At 33.2% G+C, this 20,708-nt stretch overlaps 1 protein-coding gene and 1 long non-coding RNA gene across 2 annotated transcripts in view; one reads left to right on the plus strand and one right to left on the minus strand.

Moving 5' to 3' along the window:
• The window catches only part of LOC127557791 (uncharacterized), a 111,783-nt gene extending 93,036 nt beyond the window's left edge, over positions 1–18,747 (plus strand). Inside the window, exon 3 of the long non-coding RNA XR_007952623.1 lies at positions 18,269–18,747. This is a non-coding gene — a long non-coding RNA (uncharacterized LOC127557791). The remainder of the gene's footprint in view (positions 1–18,268) is intronic.
• HAT1 (histone acetyltransferase 1) overlaps positions 1–20,708 on the minus strand; it is a 90,838-nt gene that overhangs the window by 46,054 nt on the left and 24,076 nt on the right. Inside the window, exon 2 of the mRNA XM_051991088.1 lies at positions 14,405–14,509. Coding sequence (XP_051847048.1) covers positions 14,405–14,509 — 105 coding nt within the window. The remainder of the gene's footprint in view (positions 1–14,404; positions 14,510–20,708) is intronic.

Genomic DNA, 20,708 nt, shown 5'->3' on the forward strand with positions numbered 1-20,708 from the left:
ATTTATATTCTAATTAAATAATAACAAATAAACCTAAGACAATACTTAATTGTTAGAAATGGGCAGGATACTTTTTAAACATCTTTAAAAAGACTTTACTGTTCTATTATATAATGCTGAAGAATCCACATATTTCTCTAAATTTTAAATAAAATACTGAAAGAAGACAATGCAATTCTAGTTAAATGAGTTAATTCAGTTAAATGAGAACACTGAAGAACGGAAAAAAGGTAAAGGACAACAGAAGAAAATTGTTAAGAGAGTAATTGCATTTTTTTTGGTTTCATGAAATATATTCAAAGTTTCTTATAGGCTCCTAAAAAGTCATGCATAAGATAGCTCAATCTACATAATTTTCAAAGCCAATAGAAAATAAACCAAGATAATTAATTATTTACAGGGAATAGCATTATTCTAACTGTGTCATTCACGAGAATTTAACGATTTGTGTAATTCAGAAGAAGATGTATAACTAAGCAAAAAAAAAAGGTTAATTTAATTAGTTTTAGTTTATAAGTGAATAAAGTCCTATCCCGTATTGCTAGCTTCCCCAAATCATTCCTCTTGAAAAACTGTTGTTCATTTGTTTTTCAGTTATGTTCAACTCTTTGTGACCCCATTTGGAGTTTTCTTTGCAAAGATACTAGAGTAGTTTACTATTTCTTTCTCCAGCTCATTTTACAGATGAAGAAAGAGAGGCAAACAGGGTTAAGCGACTTGTCCCAGGTCACTCAGCTCATAAGAGTCTGAGGTCAGATTTGAACTTAGAAAAATAAGTTCAGTCTCTAAGCCTGGCATTCTATCCACTGTGTCACCTAGCTGCTCCCTTGAACCATTAAAGTATAATTATTCTTACAAGTTACAATTTAGTACCTAAATTACTCCAAATATATCTGTGATCTCTTTACTATTGTAATCCTTTATAATGCACTCATGGTTATTTCCTATGTATGCGGTATGCATGATATCAGTTTATGTCCAACCAATATATTTGATGCTTTCTTGAGATGTCCTAACCTGCTGAGGCACAATGTGTATTAGTGTATTCCTTCCTTTTGACAAGTACCAATCCAATTCTCTGATTATATATTCCTGTGACAGAAGCCTTTATGACATTTCTCCAGAGTTCCTTTTTATGAAGATGTGAGAGGTGAAGAAGAGAATTCTTTAAATTCCATAGTGTTCTTTGACTCAGCCATTTGGCATCATGGAAAAAATGTTGGTCAAAAAAACAAAAAGAAAGAAAGAAAGAAAAAAAGATGAGCTTTTGTTTCTGAGAGAAGTATAGGGTCTTTGAATGAAACTTTGCAAGTTGCCAAAAATAGTTTAAACCAGAACTTCTTAAACTTTTTCCAATTATGACCCCTTTTTGTCCAAGAAATGTTTACGTGATCTGGGAATAGGTATATAAAATAGGTATACTAATCAAACATTTACTGATAACAGATCATGATTCTGTGACCCCCACATTCAATGATGAGACCCCATATGGCATCACAACCCACAGTTTAAGCTGGAGTTTAAACCTCTTTTCCTATTCTACCCTATGCCTAACTCATAATTCAAATTTCAATGTCTATCAATTATCTACCTGCAGAAAGTGTATGTACACACAAACACACACAGACACACACACACATTTTCTATGTCAGTCTTTTCTTTATTTCCTATGTAAATACTTAAGCCTAACTCGTGTGTGTGTGTGTGTGTGTGTGTGTGTGTGTGTGTATAATAGATCTCATTTACATAACTTTGAAAATATTTCAGGATATGACAATCAGCACACTATTATTTACAGACAAAATATTGAGGACTTCACTGTCTACAGGTATACATATTTCATAGATAACTCTAAATTAAAAGTTTTCAAGTTTTTAAAGTTAATTTGATCATTATTCCTTTAATTGTCCTTTTTTATCATTATTTAAGTTCATTGATCAAAATTCTTACCCATAATCAATGGCAGGTAAAGAAAATAGTTACTTAGAAAAGCTCTAAACCTCTTTCTTTTTATTTGAAATCATGCCTTCTTGTGGAACTTTGAGTGATTCAAGCATGCTAGAAAATTCCACATATATCTAACTTTATACGTGATTTAGTCCACAAAGTGACCCTCTTCTCTTTGTTACCTGCTACTCAACTATACTTCTACCCTGAGCAAATATATTTCTCCCCAATAAGAAAATGTGAATAAACTGACAAGTTTTTATTATACTTTCAACTACAAAAATAACAGAAAAATAGCAATGTATTTCTTATTTCTTTGAAAAGTACATGGTTTTCTCTGTGTGTACAATCTTTACTGTCATTAATAATATAAACAAGCTATCATGGAGATTGTTTAAAGTACCTGTAATGAAATGATTTTGGCTATGTATTTTGGAGGTGAAAATATTTATATTACTATATGTCATGTAACTTTTTTGGTTATAAGTACTCCAGTGTATAGCTTTTAGGTGTGGGGAGTGAGAATCGTTTGGGAGGCAAGACAATAATAGCCCAACATAATGGAGGTGAAAGAGGTGCTTTATTCCACTGATGGCTAGACAACCTGAGCAATAAAAAGAAAAGCAAGGGAGTATTTCAAATGAGCCTAAAACATGTATGACAATGAAGTAAACAACAACAACAACAACAACAACAACGCAAAATTAAGAGAAGTGGGGAAAGAAAATAGAACACCCAAGGCTTTGGCTGTAACTTTTAGGATACGGAAATAAATGCAAGTTGGCTAAGATTGAGGGCAGAAGAGAAGTTTCTGTTTACCCTCAGATACTTACTCACATTAGGAGATAGAAAAAGGATATTTTTGAAGCCTACAAAGAATTATTATTTTCATTTCTGGGATACTAGAAGTAGAACTGAGCTCCAGGCTAAGAACAAGAAAAAATAATGGCAGTAGGGAACTAATATCCTGTAGTTCACATAGGATCAAAATTAAAAATAGAATTTAAAATATGAACATACTGAAATACATAAGTATATTATATTGATATGACAAAGAACTTTTTAAAATTACAGGCAATTAACTTTTTTATCTGGTACTTGATTTACCCATTTTCTTTCCCATTACAATACCAAGTTAAAAAAAAAAAAGGAAGAGAAAACAGTTAGCCAAGGCACTACTATATAACAGAAAGTGGACTGTATTTAAAATTGGGAGAGAGTAGTAGGTTTGAAATCCATCTATGACACTTATTAGTTATGTTACATTGGGTCAGAGGGAGGGAATAAGCATTTATATAGTACCTAATATGTGCCAGGCACTGTGTTAAGTACTTTTATAAATAATATCTTAACAGAGGATTCAGGGAAGATGGCAGAATAAGTTAGTAAATTTCAAGCTCTCCCAATTTCCCCCACAAATACAACAAATTTGCACCATAAAGAAAACATAGATTCCTGAAAATCGAGAAGATGGGGTAGAACTGGGTGCTCCTGATTAAATGCAAGAAGATCTGGGGAAAGATCCAGGGCCGGGATTAACCTGTGTAAAGTGCAAACAGCTCTGTGGAGGCAGCAAATGCACTCCTGAGGTTAGCTGGGTGCAGCTGGAGCATCAGCAAAAAACCACAGAGACATTCACCTCTCAGACTGTTTGTGGAGTCTAGGCCTGAGGGAACCTCGGGTGATTGGGAATACCAAGCCCAGTTATGCTGCAGGGTGCTGCCCTTGATGAGAAAGAACCAGCATACCCCTGAGAACAGAGGCAGCGGGACAGGGATGCTGCTGGTTGTGGATACCTGCTGGAGGGTGGAGCTCTTAGTTTGGGGTTCCTGGTCAGAGGGGAGAGCTGAAGTGAAGCCAGAGACAAAATCCCCTGCAGATTTGGAGTTGCTTACACAAATACCTCTTATTAAAAAAAAAAAAAATGAATCGGCAAAGAAGAACCAACCCTAAAGTAGAAACATACTACAGGAACAGGGAAGAATAGAGTTCATCTTCAGAGGAAGACACTGAAGTAAAAAAATCTTCTATTCCAAAGAGTAATGTGAAATGGCTCCCTATCTAGAGATAATTTAAACATTTTAAACAATTTTAAACAAAATAAACAATTTAAAAATCAAGTGAGATATACTGAGGAAAAAGTAAAAAAAATAAAAACTATCCAAGAAAAACAAGATGATAATGAAAAATAAATTAGCCAACTACAAAAGACTACAGTCTCAAAGATGAAAAAATTCTTTGAAAATTAGAAGTGAGGGCAGCTAGGTGGCACAGTAGATAGAGCACAAACCCTGAAGGCAGGAAGACCTGAGTTCAAATTTGGTCTGAGACACTTAACATTTCCTAACTGTGTGACCCTGGGCAAGTCACTAAACCCCAACTGCCTCAGCAAAAAAAGAAAATTAGACATGGACAAGGGCAGGCCAGTAAAGCTATAACAGTGAAGAAATAACAAAAAAAGATTATAAAGAATGAAAAAAACAGAACAGAATTTGATACCTCTCGTAAGAAGAATGACAGATTTGGAGAATAGATCAAGAAGAGAAAATTTAATAATAACCAGATTGCTTAAAAGTTGTGATTAAAAAAGGACTTTGACACAACAATGCAAGAAATAATCCAAGAGGGGCAGCTAGGTTGGTGCAATGGATAGAGCACAAGCCCTGAAGTCAGGAGGACTTGTGTTCAAATCTGATCTCAGACATTTAACACTTACTAGCTGTCTGTATAAGACTGGGCAAGTCACTTAAACCCAATTGCCTCAGCAAAAAAAAAAAAAAAAAAAAAATCCAAGAAAATTGTCTCTTTTTAACAATGAGATGATTCAGGTCAGTTCCAATAGTCTTGTGATAAAGAAAGCCATCAGGACCCAGAGAGAGGACTGTGGGAACTGAAGGTGAATCACAACATAGCATTTTCACTCTTTTTGTTGTTCGCATGCATTTTATTTTCTTTCTCATTTTTTTCCTTTTTGATCTGATTTTTCCTGTGCAGCATGATAACTGTATGTATAGAAGATCTGCACATGTTTAAAATATACTGGATTATTTGCCAAATAGGGCAGGGGGTGGGGAAAAGGGAGGGAAAAAATATGGAACACAAAGTTTTACAACTGAATAAAAGAAAAGAATTTGGAATAAAACAAGAATGTTGAAAACTATCTTTGAATATATTTTGAAAATAAAATTATTTAAAAAAGAAAAGGTAGTAGTAAAAGAAAAGGAATTTACTTAATACTTACAATTTGTAAATAAAGTAGTATATTTCTACTCTTTTGCCTTCCCCTTTCCCTCAATGACAAGTTTTATTTTTCCTTTCTTATGAATCTTCACCTCATATACACTCTCTCCAATGTTGGGATTTATTTTGCTTAAGACTAATCCTTTGCTTATCCTCCCTCCCTCTTAAATTAGTCTTCTCCCCCTCTTTTCCTATTTCCCAACTGAATTTAACATATTTCCATTCCATAATCTTTATTTATGCAATTGTGTTTTACTTTTCTTTGTTACAGATGAAAAATAAGGTTTGTGGAACACAATTCTTTCCACTTCTTTCTTCATGTATGAAAACTTTTCATCTAATACAACTATAGAGATTTCCTTCTCCTTCTCTTTCCCCCCCAAAATGATTCTTTATCCTTCTCATTTCTATCTTCTCCTAAAATCATCATACACAGAAAAACCATACCTATAACTTCTGTATGTCTTATTTATCTATCTAAAAGGGTCTTGAAGACTTTAGAGTTCTGAAAAGACATTGTTTCTTGTCCCCCTATTCACATATTAACAATTTATCACAAGTGTGCATTTTCTCTTTTTTTCTTTACTCCTGAGTTTACATTTCAATGTCTACTCAGTTCTGGCTTTTTCATAAGGAATATTTACAAGTTTATTTACTTTCAGGCAGTAAATGATAGATTCTTTCTATTTTTATTTTAACCTATGATCCTAAGAGATTCAAGTTTTCATTTGTGATTTCTTGAAATATGGCATTTAATCTTTTTTCTAATCATGAATTTCAAGCAGCATAATTAAGATTAACTCTTCATAGTTTCCCAAGTCAAATAATTGTTTATTAATCAATTATAAATTTCCATACCCAAACACAATCATCTTTTCACAGAACATTCTGAAATCCATTTCACATGGCCATTCTAAATTAGATAATATACTATAAACAATGTTATTAATTTCTTGTTATTAATTTTATTCTATGCTATTTTCTTAAAGACTTAACTACATTTCCATTTTCCACAAAAAGGAACATGGAGTAAAAGAACAGAATTGTTAAAAATCCAGTTAAGTGTTATTTTTATCCTTTATGTATGCTAGAATATGAAATTTTCTAAATAGAATAAGCACCGCCATAATGAGACACCTGCATTTTTGCTTTATATTCTGATTCCAGCTCTATGACTTTTGAGTGTACAGAATAATATAACAGAAAGATCTCTTAACTAACACTTGGGAGACCTGAGTTCAAATCCTGGGTCCAAGAATAATTATTAGCTGAATGACCATTAGCAACCCAGAGTCAATTCTTTTTTCAATTATAATATAATAATATTTTAACTACTTACCTCACTGGGCTGTTATAAGGAAGATGCATTCTTAACTTCAGAGCCCAATAATAGATATGTTATTACTGGGAAATTTCCTTAAGTCACCTGGGTTTCAGTTCTTTAACTATAAAATAAAGGCAGTTAGATGAGATGATCTATAGTTCTTTCTAGGTTAAAAATTCCATAATTCAATATTTATAAAGACTGGATTCATCCCATCTAACTGTATACTGAAATGATTACTGGCTTTGAGTCAGAAGACTTATATTCAAAATCCATTTATGATATTTACTATCTACATGACCTTGAACAAGTCACTTCTTCTTTTACCTCAACATATGAGATAAAATTAGGGGTTTGGATTCCATAGCCTTTGACGTCTCTTCTAGCTCAAGATCTATGATCCTATCAATGCCATAAATGACTTTAAATCTAGGCTTCATTTAAACTGAAAGACAATATCTATATAAAAGAAAACTTTGATCAACAAAAATCCTAAATTGCTTAGAATATACCCTCACTCCTTCATTATTTCTACCTTTCTCTCTCTGTTTAATTCAAAAGAAACACAAGGAAATGTCCCGTGATTGGCACATATTTAATCCAGCTATCTATAATATAGTCATAATTAAAGTTCTGATTATTATTCAGAAAACATTAAAGATTATATATATTTAAGTATTTCATTGTGTTTACTATACTATTGTTACTAATTTGATATTCACATATTTTCTTCCATATTAAAAAATCTATACTGGGTACTTAAGGGCAGAAAATACATCTAATACTTTAATTTTACTTCATTAGTCAATGATGAGCATTTGTTAAATGCCTATTATGTCTCCAGCACTTTGCTAGACCCTAAGGATACAAAGACAATAGATGAACCAGTCCTGGCTCTCAAGTGGTTTATATTCTAAAATGTTTTTGCCTGCAAGGACTCAGATTTTTTTTGAATGTTACTTTGATTAAAAAAAAAAAAAAAAAAAGAATGTTACTTTGATGAATCTGCAATTTCTTAAGTATGGACATTCCTTCTATGCCTTTTTATATTATATAATTTTTATCCATATTTTCTCAAAAATCCCCCAGAGAATATGGTGATATTTATGTACTAAAAGTTATCTTTTTATCTTAGACATAGTAACATATCACTTAGATTATCCATGTGTGTATTTGATAGAGGAGATTCTTTGCCTCAACTGCTACCTAGCCTTAATCACTGAATGGGTGTAGTCTCAGTCAAACTGAGACTTATAGCTTAAAAAGGCCAAGGTCTCCCATTTCATCTAGGGCCATATATTGCCATAGATGGTTCTGGAGGGGAAAGTGAGGCAGGTAACTTTACAAAACCCTCCCTCACTTAAATCCAATCCAATTCACTTGCATGTCATGGCATCACCTCCATAATATTATAGTCCTCTTCAAGAACAAAGGGCAAACTACACACCTGTCAGATTGGCTAAGATGACAGGAAAAAATAATGATGAATGTTGGAGGGGATGTGGGAAAACTGGGACACTGATGCATTGTTGGTGGAGTTGTGAACGAATCCAACCATTCTGGAGAGCAATCTGGAATTATGCCCAAAAAGTTATCAAATTGTGCATACCCTTTGATCCAGCAGTGTTACTTCTGGGCTTATATCCCAAAGAGATACTAAAGAAGGGAAAGGGACCTGTACGTGCCAAAATGTTTGTGGCAGCCCTGTTTGTAGTGGCTAGAAACTGGAAATTGAATGGATACACATCAATTGGAGAATGGCTGGGTAAATTGTGGTATATGAATGTTATGGAATATTATTGTTCTGTAAGAAATGACCAGCAGGATGAATACAGAGAGGACTGGCGAGACTTACATGAACTGATGCTAAGTGAAATGAGCAGAACCAGGAGATCATTATACACTTTGACAACGATATTGTATGAGGATGTATTCTGATGGAAGTGGATTTCTTTGACAAAGAGACCTAACTGAGTTTCAATGGATAAATGATGGACAGAAGCAGCTACACCCAAAGAAAGAACATTGGGAAACGAATGTGAACTATCTGCATTTTTGTTTTTCTTCCCAGCTTATTTTTACCTTCTGAATCCAGTTCTCCCTGTGCAACAAGAGAACTGTTTAGTTCTGCAAACATATATTGTATCTAGGATATACTGTAACATATCTAACATATATAGGACTGCTTGCCATCGGGGGAGGGGAGGGGGGTGGTGGAGGGAGGGAGGGAAAAAATCGGAACAGAAATGAGTGCAAGGGATAATGTTGTAAAAAAATTACCCTGGCATGGATTCTGTCAATATAAAGTTATTATTAAAAAAAAAAAAAAGAAAAGAACAAAGGGCAAACAACAACTTTTCTGGTCATACATACTTCAATGGATCCATGATCTTTCTTACTAGTAAGAATAGCCTATCTATGTCTTTCTATATTCACCTAAGATACTCTCAATTAATACAAAACACTCCCAGAAAAATTTTAGAGATGAAACAGGAAAATGTGTTACTACTTATGCCTTCCTAATTATCTTTTCAATAAAAAGAATGATCATTCAATGATTTTTTAAAAAAAATGATCTTTTCTATCCCTTTGGAAACTTTATACACTCTGAGATATTCTGAAAGGACACTATCAGAATATCTTCAAAATTATATACCATTCTTTCTAACACATCATATCTTCAAGTGTCATTTGTCATTTCTTCAAAAAAATACATATAGATCTCATTTCAATTTCTCTCTGCAGGTTCTTTCTCTCTATAAATTCTTCTTTTCAATGTTTTGAGGCAACACTGCTCATAGTTTTCCACTATCCCCTGCAATATTTCACAAGTATGATTGTACTCTATTAATTACCCTTAGCTTCCATGTGTCTACAAGCAAGGAGAACAAGTGTTTGCGTACTTTTCAGGCTCCTTTGGCCTCCTCATTGTTCCAAATGTTTGCATTAGTTATATTTTCAAAATAAAAATGTTGTTTAAACAGGTTTGGTTAGTTATCTGGCTAGAAAAACTCATTTTTTAAAGGAACAATATGAACCAAGAAGACTGTCTCTAAACTTGCACTAAAGCTAGTTATATCAGAATATAAGCTCTAGAATGACAGAAGCCAAAAAAGTGATACAAATTCGTGGATGAGTTATCTATTATCTGAAGAAAGGGGAAAAGCTTGTCATCAAAAGATCATCCAGGAGATACTGTGTCCTTGAATAGAACAACTCGGAAAAACCATCTAATTAAGGCATATGATCAATGTGAAGCAGTATAGGAAGTATCCACATCAATTAAATCACAGGTCATTGTGCAGCAGTTAACATAGTTACATAATCTGAAACAAAAAGATATTTCTAATTAGCCCTCCTCAGTTAAACAGAACACCTCTCTGATCAAGCAAATATTCTTATTTGTATGTATAAAATATTTATACATATTATATATATAGTCTCATTAGGCTCACTGGAGAATGGATATTTTATATATATGAATATCTGTTAGATTATCACTGGAGGCTTATAAAACTGAATACTTCATTATATTCAATATACTCTACACAACATATATTATATGTCACTATGAGTCTTATATCTCTCTTTGCCTTGGGAGTCAATTAGCTTCAGGTTAATTACTATCTTAAGTAATTTGTCACTTCTTCATGACTATCTTCAGGAGAATCCTATCTAGATACTTCCTTTCCCAAATCTAGTTCTATCTAAAAAAATCAGAAAAACAATTATGCTTAGTAAGTGAAAAGATTAAAATCCACAAAGCTTTAGTGAATAGACTTTATGGATATATCTTTTAGCTGCTCAGAAGCTTTGTTGATTAAATCTTAGTTTCCAAAGTACTATACTTACAAATAAATCAAGTACATAAATGAAATTTATATGCATCATGTGCTGGCATATGTCAAATACACAAACATAAACACTTTATATACTACATATATAGTATACAACATATACACATTATATATATAATGGTCTTCCCATTAACAAAAAAAAGAATCTTTATAAATCTGAAGGTTATCACTTTTAACATATTTAGAAGCACTTATTCTTCAAGGTATTTATCTAGAGAAAACTTTGAAAATTGTTTTAAAATGCAAACAGGTAGCTTCATTATTTATTTACCACTAGTCAAAAGTAGTAACAAAATCTTAATAAAGCTATTTTAAAAGAAATACAATATACTTTCAAAATCACAGAACCCAAAACTAGAGAAATCAAAGGTCTGTTTTAACAGTCATGAATGGATAAACTACTGGCATCATGAAGAAGTAAGTTCAAATCAAAGACTTACCAGTTCTGTAAACTTTTCCCAGCCTAAAGCAACTCTCTTAAATTTAAGTTACAGATGTGCTCAGATCTGCTATTGATAAGAACTAAAGTACCAAGCCAGGTATGTATACCCAAGGATATTACATGTCTTTACAACTCACAGAATTACATTTAGAAGTGGATGGGATTTTCTAGTCAACACAACAAGGATTTGTAAGAGCCTCTCTATATCAGGCATTTGTTAAACTCTGGGACTATTATAAAGAAAGACAAAAAGAGTTTCTGCTTTCAAGGAGCTCACAGTCTAATAGAGAGACAACATGCCAACAACCATGTACAAACAAGATGTATATGAAATAAAGATAAATTAGAAATAAACTCAGAAGGAAGGCACTAGCATAAAAGGGATTCAGGAAAGTCTCTTGCAGAAGTTCTTAGATGAACCTAATAGGAAGCCAGGGAAGCCTACAGGCAGAAATGAGAAGGTAGAGACTTCCAGGAATGAAAGTTAGTCAATAAAAATACTCAAAAGTTAAGAGGAGTGTCTTGTGTGTAAGGAAGAGCATAGGAGGCCACTCTCACTAACTTTTAATGCCAAACAAGATGATCTTACTTTTGATCCTGAAAGTGATAGGGAGCCAGTAAGTTTATGAAGAGAGGGTGTGACATGATCAGACTAGCATTTTAGGAAGATCAATTTGAGAGTTTGGTGGAATATAAAGAGGAAAACAATTTCAATAGTCTAGGCATTAGGTGATTAGACTGCACCACGATGGCAGCAGTGTCAAAAGAGAAAGCAGTGTATATGAGATGTTAGATTCAGCAACAGATTAGATATAAGGAATAAAAGGAGTAGAAGATATCACCAAAATTGTGAACTGAGGTGTTTGAGAAGATACTGGTAACTTCAAGAGTAATAAAATCAGAAAGAGGAGTTTGGGGGAAAAATGAAATTCCATTTTGATTATGTTAAATTTAAAATGTCTACAATTGGAGAAGTAATCCTGGAAGTCAGGAGAGAATTTAGGGCTAGAGAAGTAAGTTTGAGACACCAAACAAAACAAGTATACACAGTGGTAGAAAAGAGCTCAGAACAAAGCCATAGTTAACCCATAGTGAATTTCATTATGAAGTGGATGAAAATCTAGCAAAAGAGATTAGGAAAGAGCTATCAGACAGCCAGAAGAAGAACAAATTCTCCTAGTATGGGACGATGATAAGAATCATCACTCTGGTTTAGTAACCTCAGAGTTAATTTCTTTATTCTTCCTTCTTTTTTCTTCAGTTTTTAATATTCCAATCAGTTGCTAACTGATTATATTCTATTTCTTTTTTTCTCCACTTAGAAAGACCTAATCATTTCTCCCCTAGTCTATTATAATAGCTCCATAATTATTCTCCAAGTTTCCTAGATCTTTTCCCTAATCCATACTCCATTGAACTGCTAAAAATAAATTTTCCTTGGATGCAAGTTGACCATATCAACCTCCAGTTCAAAAAAAATCTTCAATGGATCCCTATTACTTCTGCACGATAAACTTCTCAGTCTGGCATTTAAAGTCCTCCACAATCTGACTCCATCCCACCTTTCCAGACTTATTTTACATCACTACCCTCCTTCTACTCTATGTTACAACTAAGCTGAAATACTAGTTGGTCTTTGAACTTGACACTTCTCTCTGCATGCCTTCACACAGCTGTCTCTCATCCCTAAAATATATTCCCTCATCACAACCATTTCTTAAAATTCTTCTAAGTTCAGGAGCCATTACTTACAATTTCTCGAGCCTCCCAGTTCAACTCCATTGGTATAGTTGCTACTAGTCTCTGTCTCTAATTATATTTTATTTTTTTATTTATATATTTTATTCTTTTGGCAGACTTTAAATTCCTTAATCATGAAGCTCAGAAAGAGCAAGTTATGCCAGACAAAACTCAATTTTTTTTTTGATAGGGTTACTAGAAAATTAGTTTAAGGAAATATTGTTGACACAGCATACTTGAATAATTATTTATCTTTATTCTGACTTTTTTTCTTTTAGGGGGAGAGGGAGGAAGAATAAACACTTTAAAAGGAAATAAATACTTTAAAATATTTACTGTAATATTTCATTTCACTCTTATTTGCATTGTCATATAAGCTTTTGTTTCTTCAGTTTCTTTTGGGATATCTTTTTCTTTTGAGCAACTTCCTCTTCAAGTTTAGTAACAAATTTGCTCCTTTTCAATAAGTACCATATCACAGTGTTGGTGGAATTGTGAATACATCCAGCCGTTCTGGAGAGCAATTTGGCACTATGCTCAAAAGTTATCAAACTGTGCATACCCTTTGATCCAGCACTGTTACTACTGGGCTTATACCCCAAAGAAATCTTAAAGAAGGGAAAGGGACCTGTATGTGCAAGAATGTTTGTGGCAGCCCTCTTTGTAGTGGCCAGAAACTGGAAACTGAGTAGATGCCCATCAACTGGAGAATGGCCGAATAAGCTGTGGTATATGAATGTGATGGAATAGTATTGTTCTGTGAGAAATGACCAACAGGATGATTTCAGAAAGTCCTGGAGAGACTTACATGAACTGATGCTGAGTGAAATGAGCAGGACCAGGAGATCATTATATACTTCAACAACAATAAATACTACATGATGATCAATTCTGCTAGACGCGGCCCTCTTCAACAATGAGATGAACCAAATAAGTTCCATTTGTTCAATAATGAATACAACTAGCTACACCCAGTGAAAGAACTGTGGGAAATGAGTGTGAACCACTACATAGCATTTCCACTCCCTCTGTTTTTGTCCTCTTGCATTTCTGATTTCCTTCTCAGGTTAATTTTACATTATTTCTAAGTTCGATTCTTTTTGTGCAGCAAAATAACTGTATGGATATGTATACATATATTGTATTTAACATATACTTTAACATATTTAACATGTATTGATCTACCTGCCATCTGGGAGAGAGGATGGGGGAAGGAGGGGAAAAGTTGGAACAGAAGGTTTTGCAAGGGTCAAGCTAAAAAATTACCCATGCATATATCTTGTAAATAAAAAGCTATTATAAATAAACAAACAAACAAATAAATAACTAAGTGCCATCTCAATATGGCAAAGAGAACTCATATATGGATTAAATCAACTATGAGTCCTGTAAGTCCAGTGTCATTTTTTTAGAAGCCTTATTAATCTGGATATGCTCAATGACAAGAGAATTCACATCCAAACCCTTCAGTTTCCTGTTATACTCTGTATTTTTAAGCATATGTAGCAAGAACTCAGCACTTTTTTGGGGACTGACTTTCTTTTTTGAGTGAAGTGATATACAGTTCTCTGTCCCCAGTTCTCCAGCCTCAAACAAGCCTACTTCACCTTACTACAACATTGTTTAAAATTCCTATATTTTTCTATATTCTACATTTACATTGTTTCTATATTAACAGAATTAGTGACAATTGAGATCCACTCATATTCAAGTAGAAAGCTATGAACACAGTTATATGTATAAAAGTTAAAAAGCATTACACAAATGAATTTTACCTCAACATAAAATAAGCAACTTTTAAGAAGTGTATATATTCAAGAGCACAGAATTTAAAACACCGAAAATGTAACATACCTAATTTAAGTTGGATTGCTTCATTGGTGTTACACTTGTACTCTGCCAGCTTCTTTTCCATAGCACTCTTGTATTCTACTAAAAATTTTTCCACTGCACCAAAACCTATGGAAGAAGGGAAAGGTATCGAAAGCATTTGGTTAGAAGTTATTTGAATGCTAAATAAAAGTATAAGAATAACATTAGGGAAATTAAAGTCTAAACACAAAATCTTAATCTCAAATTATGGAAATACAACAATACAAGAAACAAAAAATCCTATCTTTTTACTCAATAATCATCTCATTAGGAATCTACCATGTAAATGCTGCTTTAAAATAAATAGCATTTACATAGACTTTTAAGGTTTGCAAGACACTTCATGAAGTAGATAAAGCACAAGGCCTAGACTTAAGACCTGAGTACAAATCTAGCCTTAGATACTTTGTAGCCATGTGACCCTGAGCAAGTCACTTATCCTCTCTTTCCTTCAGTTTCTTCATCTGTAAAATGGAATAACAATAACACGTACCTCCCAAGGTTGTTTTGAGCATCAAATATAAGAGTAATTGTAATTGACATAATAATTGTAAATCTCTTAGCATTGTGCCTGACACATAGTAAGCATTATATAAATATCAGCTATTATCATCTTCATTATGATATCCTTACAACAATCCTGTAAGGTAGGTGCAATTATTACCCCCACATCACCAATAAGGCAATAAAGACAGAGGGTTTAAATGACTTGTCCATAGTCACGTTGTCTGAGATTTGAAGCTTGAAGTAGGAAGGGAATAGAGTGTTCTTTCTAAATTCAGCACTTAAATAAAAAAGACAAAGATTTTCATATATATGTTACATGTGATTGAAAAAAAAAATCCAACTGTTCAACAAAAAGGAAAAAAGATAAATTGCAGCACATTAAAGTGAGAGGAAAAGCAGTGGAATAAATAAAAAACAGAACCAAGAGTCATGAGGAAGACCTGTGATTATAAATTGAAAAATTGTCCAAATTGGTAGAAGGAAGTTTCCCCATCAAAGACATCATACATCTGGAATAAAAATAATTAATGGAAAAGAAAATAACAAATTAAGATGCTTAAGTTGATAAGCAAGTTTAGTTGATTAGAGTGATGCTCTATGTTGTTTCTGATTTTAAAAATTAAAAAATAACTTGTCTTAAACTAGTCAGTATGAATATGTTGACAAATAATGGCTACGAAGCTGGACTTGATATCAAAAAGATGTGGATCTCATATCAAATCATTAGCCTCTCGGTGTGTCTGGTGCACTAAGATATATGACATGTAATATTTATATGAAAAAAATTATAGAAAAGATGGCTCTATACCAAGAAAATAAAAAAATACAGATCACTTCGACTTTCCCCAAAAGATCTCATCAATCTCCTTAAAAAGTTTAAAATGGCTTCTAGGGGGAAAAAAAGGGAGAAAGAAAATTGTTTTTGGCAACTACTATATAACATTTGATGTTAGAAAAATGCTGCTGTGGTAGAAATGGCTAATGCATATTATATTGTTAATTGTGTACTATTAAGATGATAATGCAGCTTTCAAATACAACATGGCTTTCAAACAAAAATCTTTACTGTTTAGCCAATACAATAAAGGAATAAAATAAGAACCACATTCAGTGATCTTACAAACTATTGCTACCAATCTTTAAGAGGACAGTTTTGGCAGGAACTAAGAATATTTGGTCAATTAACCAAAGTAACTAAGTCATTCTACTTCACCCCTTCCTTTCTACTTGCAACAGCCCTAAGCAAAACCAATGTACTTTGCAGTCAGAAGACCAGACTTTCAGTCACAATTCTTCAAATCGACTTTGTGACTCTTGGTAAGTTTTACTTCCTCATCTAAAATGTACATAATCATACTTATTATATAACCCATATACTTTCTCTAACCAGGCTCTCATGAGGAAAGAGCTTTATAAACCTAAATAAAATGTTATGTCAATTTATTATAATTCAAGTACTGTAACTAACACTGATTTGTCATCAACTTGGCAAGCAATAAAATGAAACTTAGGTTATTCATTTTGAATAGTATTGTTGTACATTTTAACATGTTCTACCAAAAAAACCTAAAATATTTTCCTTACACTACCCTGTGAGGTAAACAGCACAGTTTACAGATAAGAAAACAGAGATCCAAAGAAGTCAGTCACTAGTTTGGGGGGTGAAGAGGAATCCTTTTATCAGAAGGATTCAAACTTGAGCCTCTTAGGTACAAACCTGCTGTACTTTTCCCTAACCAAAGCTGCTTCTCATCAGGTTTATACTCTAAGTCTATCTAGCTAGCTTGGCAAGACCTACTAGTATTTGTGTTCTTTTGGCATGACCTTCGAAGAAGAGATAATATTGCTAAATTAAAGTAACTCCCATAGTAAGCTGGAGAGGTTGGCTGAAATTTTGGTTTGATTTAAGACTAGATGTAAAAAAGTTATTTTCCATACCTGATTAATAGAACAATGACTTTGCTGCAATTGCTGCTAATGAAGCAGAATTTCAGTATTTTCAATGCACCACTACTCAAGATACTTAGCTATCTATATATGTATATGTTTTTCCTAATGTATGCAGTTCTTAGGATTTTTAAGTATTACTAAAATATCCATAAATGTATTAAATATCTGCTTCATGTCAGTTCATGAATTATATTTCTTAAGGAATTTTGCATGAATGAAAATAAAAGGCAAAAAAGCTTCAAAAAAGTTCATTAATCCTATAACAATATTAGAGAACAATAACAAAAACAGTTGGAAACACAGTAAATATAGCCATCACAGCCTGGAATCAGAAAGACCTAATTCAATTCTAACCTCAACCACAATAGTTGCATGACCTAGGGAAATCACTCTACCCTCTAATTTGCCTTGGTTTCCACTAATTAAAATGCATTTTGTAGTTGTTATGAGGACCAAATGAGAGATTTGTTTTTCTAAAATGTGTTTAACATAAGACCTGAAACACAGTTAATACTATATAAATGCTTATTCTCCCCCTCCCTATTAAGACACCATCCTTATTTTCTTAAGAGGCTATACAAAGAATAGACCAAATAAACCAAGAAATATTACTACTAGGTTCTGCTTCTCATTACTACTTTTGAAAAACATATGAATTGAGACAGAGATTAATCATATTAAAATTCAAGAAGCTGATAAATTTCTCTGTATAACATTGGTGTTTTTAAAGTCTACATTGCATTCTATGCATAAGCTAAAACTAGATAAGCTGCAAATATCAGTAAAACCCCTTTGTAACAAAGATCATGTTATGGTGAAAGAATGGTACAAAGAAAGGACATTGTACTGCAATACTGGTCTCCTGACTCCTCCTAACAATTAAAGCTAAACAAAGGTAGAAAAAGTGCTTCCACCTTTTCAAGAGGTCACAGGTTCAAAGATTTAGAACTGGAAGGGAATTTGATGATCATCTATCTAGTCCAACTCCTTTATATCACAGATGAGAAAATTGAGGTTTAGAGACATTAAATTACTTGCTTGTGGTTACTTACAATAGTACTGAGGTATAATTTCAACTTTGCTCTTAACTCCCTATCTCATGTTTTCTCTCTTGCACCAAGTAACAGATTCCTGTTCTCTTAAATTAAGCCTTCAAGAAAAAATTGGATAATCACTTCTTGGCCATTTGTCTGTAGCAGAGATATTTTTTTTCAGGTAAAATTTGTACTAGATGGTCAAAACACCTCCAACTCTAAAATTCTATAATTGTCTCTGAATCCAAATTCTGTCACTTAACTGGCAAACACAGGTCTAATATCAGATTTTTCATCTCTCTACCTAGGATGGTTGACTAGATTTTTCTTTATTTTTTTTTTGTTTGTTTTTCAGGACCTTCTGTGACCATATTCCTTCTCCAGATGAGGAAACTGAAGCAAACAGGGTTAAGCGACTTGTCCAGGGCCACATAGCTAATATTAGAAGCCACATTTGAACTCAGGAAGAGTGGGGTCTACCTGAATCCAAGCCCAGAGAGAGCCACCTAATGGGCCAAGACTTTTCCCTAAATCCTCAGAGGAATTAAAACTTCAGATAGGACAGTCAATAGGGAATTAGAGGAAGGACTGAACTATCTCTAAGCTGAACACCAATGGAGAAGTAATGATGTAATTAGGGGTGGAGATTCACATTCATTGTGGGGAAGTATGAGCTCCAGATAACTTGAGACTTCTGTAGTACTCAGCCAATGGGGCATCAGGGGAGGAACTTGAATTTTGGATATAATAAAGGATAAATATTTATTCCAGGCATTCCTATTCCACAGAGTACCCATTTCTGCAGTTGTGTAATTAAAAATCTTTTAAACATCACCTCTCTCAAGTCCAGTGGAGTTATTTCTCACATTTTTCATTCACCTTCAAGCTCTATAACCATTTGTCAACACTGGCAGATTCTACCCATCTAATTCATCCTCGTTCTCCACTCACATGGCCATCCCCCTAAACTTCAAGATAACATCAGCTTCCTAATTAATCCTACTGATCAAGAAGCTTCTTTGTCTCACCATACCCTACAGAATAAATTATAAATTCTCTGCAATTTACAAATAAATTCATACAATCATCACATCGCCTACGGATTTATTGAAAATCTTCTAATTAATCTCTCTACTTCAAATCTTCCTTTTCAGTCTACTCTATACATATGCCAAAATGACTTTTCTAAAGTGCAGATTCCAGAGATTCCCAATTACCTCTAGGATCAAATATAAAGTTCTTAGCGTAGCCTTTAAAGCTCTTCATAACCTGGACCCTTCCCACTTTTCTAATGTCTTACATTTTACTCTTCCTTCCACACAGTACAATACAGACATGCTAATATGCTGTGTCCTGTGCAAAGAACATAGCATCTTGTCACTATAATAACCGTACTTTTGCAATGGTTGACCCTTATCCCTGGAATGTTTTCCCTTCTCATCTCAAGATTCTTAGAATCCCTGGCTTCCTTTAAGCATTATCTCAAAATAGAACCATCTGCAAAGGGCCTTTCCCAGTCCCCCCAGAGATTAGAGATCACCTTCCAATCTACTTTTATGTACCTAATTACATATTGTTTCCCCTATTAAAATGTAAGCTCCTTAAAGGGAGTGAACTGGTTTGTTTGTTTGTTTTCCTTTCTATGTATCCCCAGCACTTAACATAGTGTCTGGTACTCTAAGCACTTAATAAATGCTTGCTGATTAATTGATAAAAATCACTACATTCATTTATCTAGTCTACATGAAAAAATGTATAAAAATTCATAACTCTGACTTAAAATTATCTCGTACTTACTGTAGCATGCTAAATATGAATGCTAAATATCTCCTGATATTCATTACTCGTAACTTTGTAAGTGCTTAAAAATATTACATAATATTAAAGTGTGGAGTTTTAAATTTTTATGAAGGTTTAAAAACCTATATGGACATAACAACTCTTTATATTAGCAAAAAAAAAAAGTTAGCACACCATGACTAACTTGTAAAATAGTAGAAAAACTTATGGTATATGAAGATGTTGGAATATTATTGTACTATAAGGAATAGTGAATATGAAGCTAGGGAAAACAACACATGAAGTGATAATGAACAAGACAAAAGCCAAGACTGTATTCAAATCTACAATCACAAAAATGAAATCAACTTCAAATAACAATAAAATTCAAATCAAAACTAATTATTAATAATTTACAAAGAAAGCATATATCTCTACCAATTATTTTAACAAATAGAAAATAGTGTAGGACTACATGTACTATCCTTTATAATCACAAGCTATTTTACTTAACTATTTTAAGTTCAATTAAATTCAATATTTGAGAATCTGCTATATGCAGGACACTGTACTAGATGCTATGGGTAGATACAAAAATGTTAGATCTTATCTAAATGTGTCATGATTAAAAGAACATGGGTCATACAGATGGGTTAACATAATACCACATTATTATAAGAACTGTGACTTTGACAAGAAGTCAATATAATAATTTTACACCTGAAAGATTTTATACTTTACCATTACATGTCTTATATGTATGTGTATATTATTTTTTTAAAATTTTATTTTATTTAATAATAACTTTACATTGATAGAATCCATGTCAGGGTAGTTTTTTACAACATTATCCCTTGCACTCGCTTATGTTTTGATTTTTCCTCTCCCTCCCTCCACCCCTTCCCCAAGATGTCAAGCAGTCCTATATATGTTAGATGTTACAGTATATCCTAGATACAATATATGTTTGCAGAACCTAACAGTTCTCTTGTTGCACAGGGAGAATTGGATTCAGA

Source organism: Antechinus flavipes, chromosome 3, assembly GCF_016432865.1.
Source record: "Antechinus flavipes isolate AdamAnt ecotype Samford, QLD, Australia chromosome 3, AdamAnt_v2, whole genome shotgun sequence".
Classification (NCBI taxonomy): domain Eukaryota; kingdom Metazoa; phylum Chordata; class Mammalia; order Dasyuromorphia; family Dasyuridae; genus Antechinus; species Antechinus flavipes.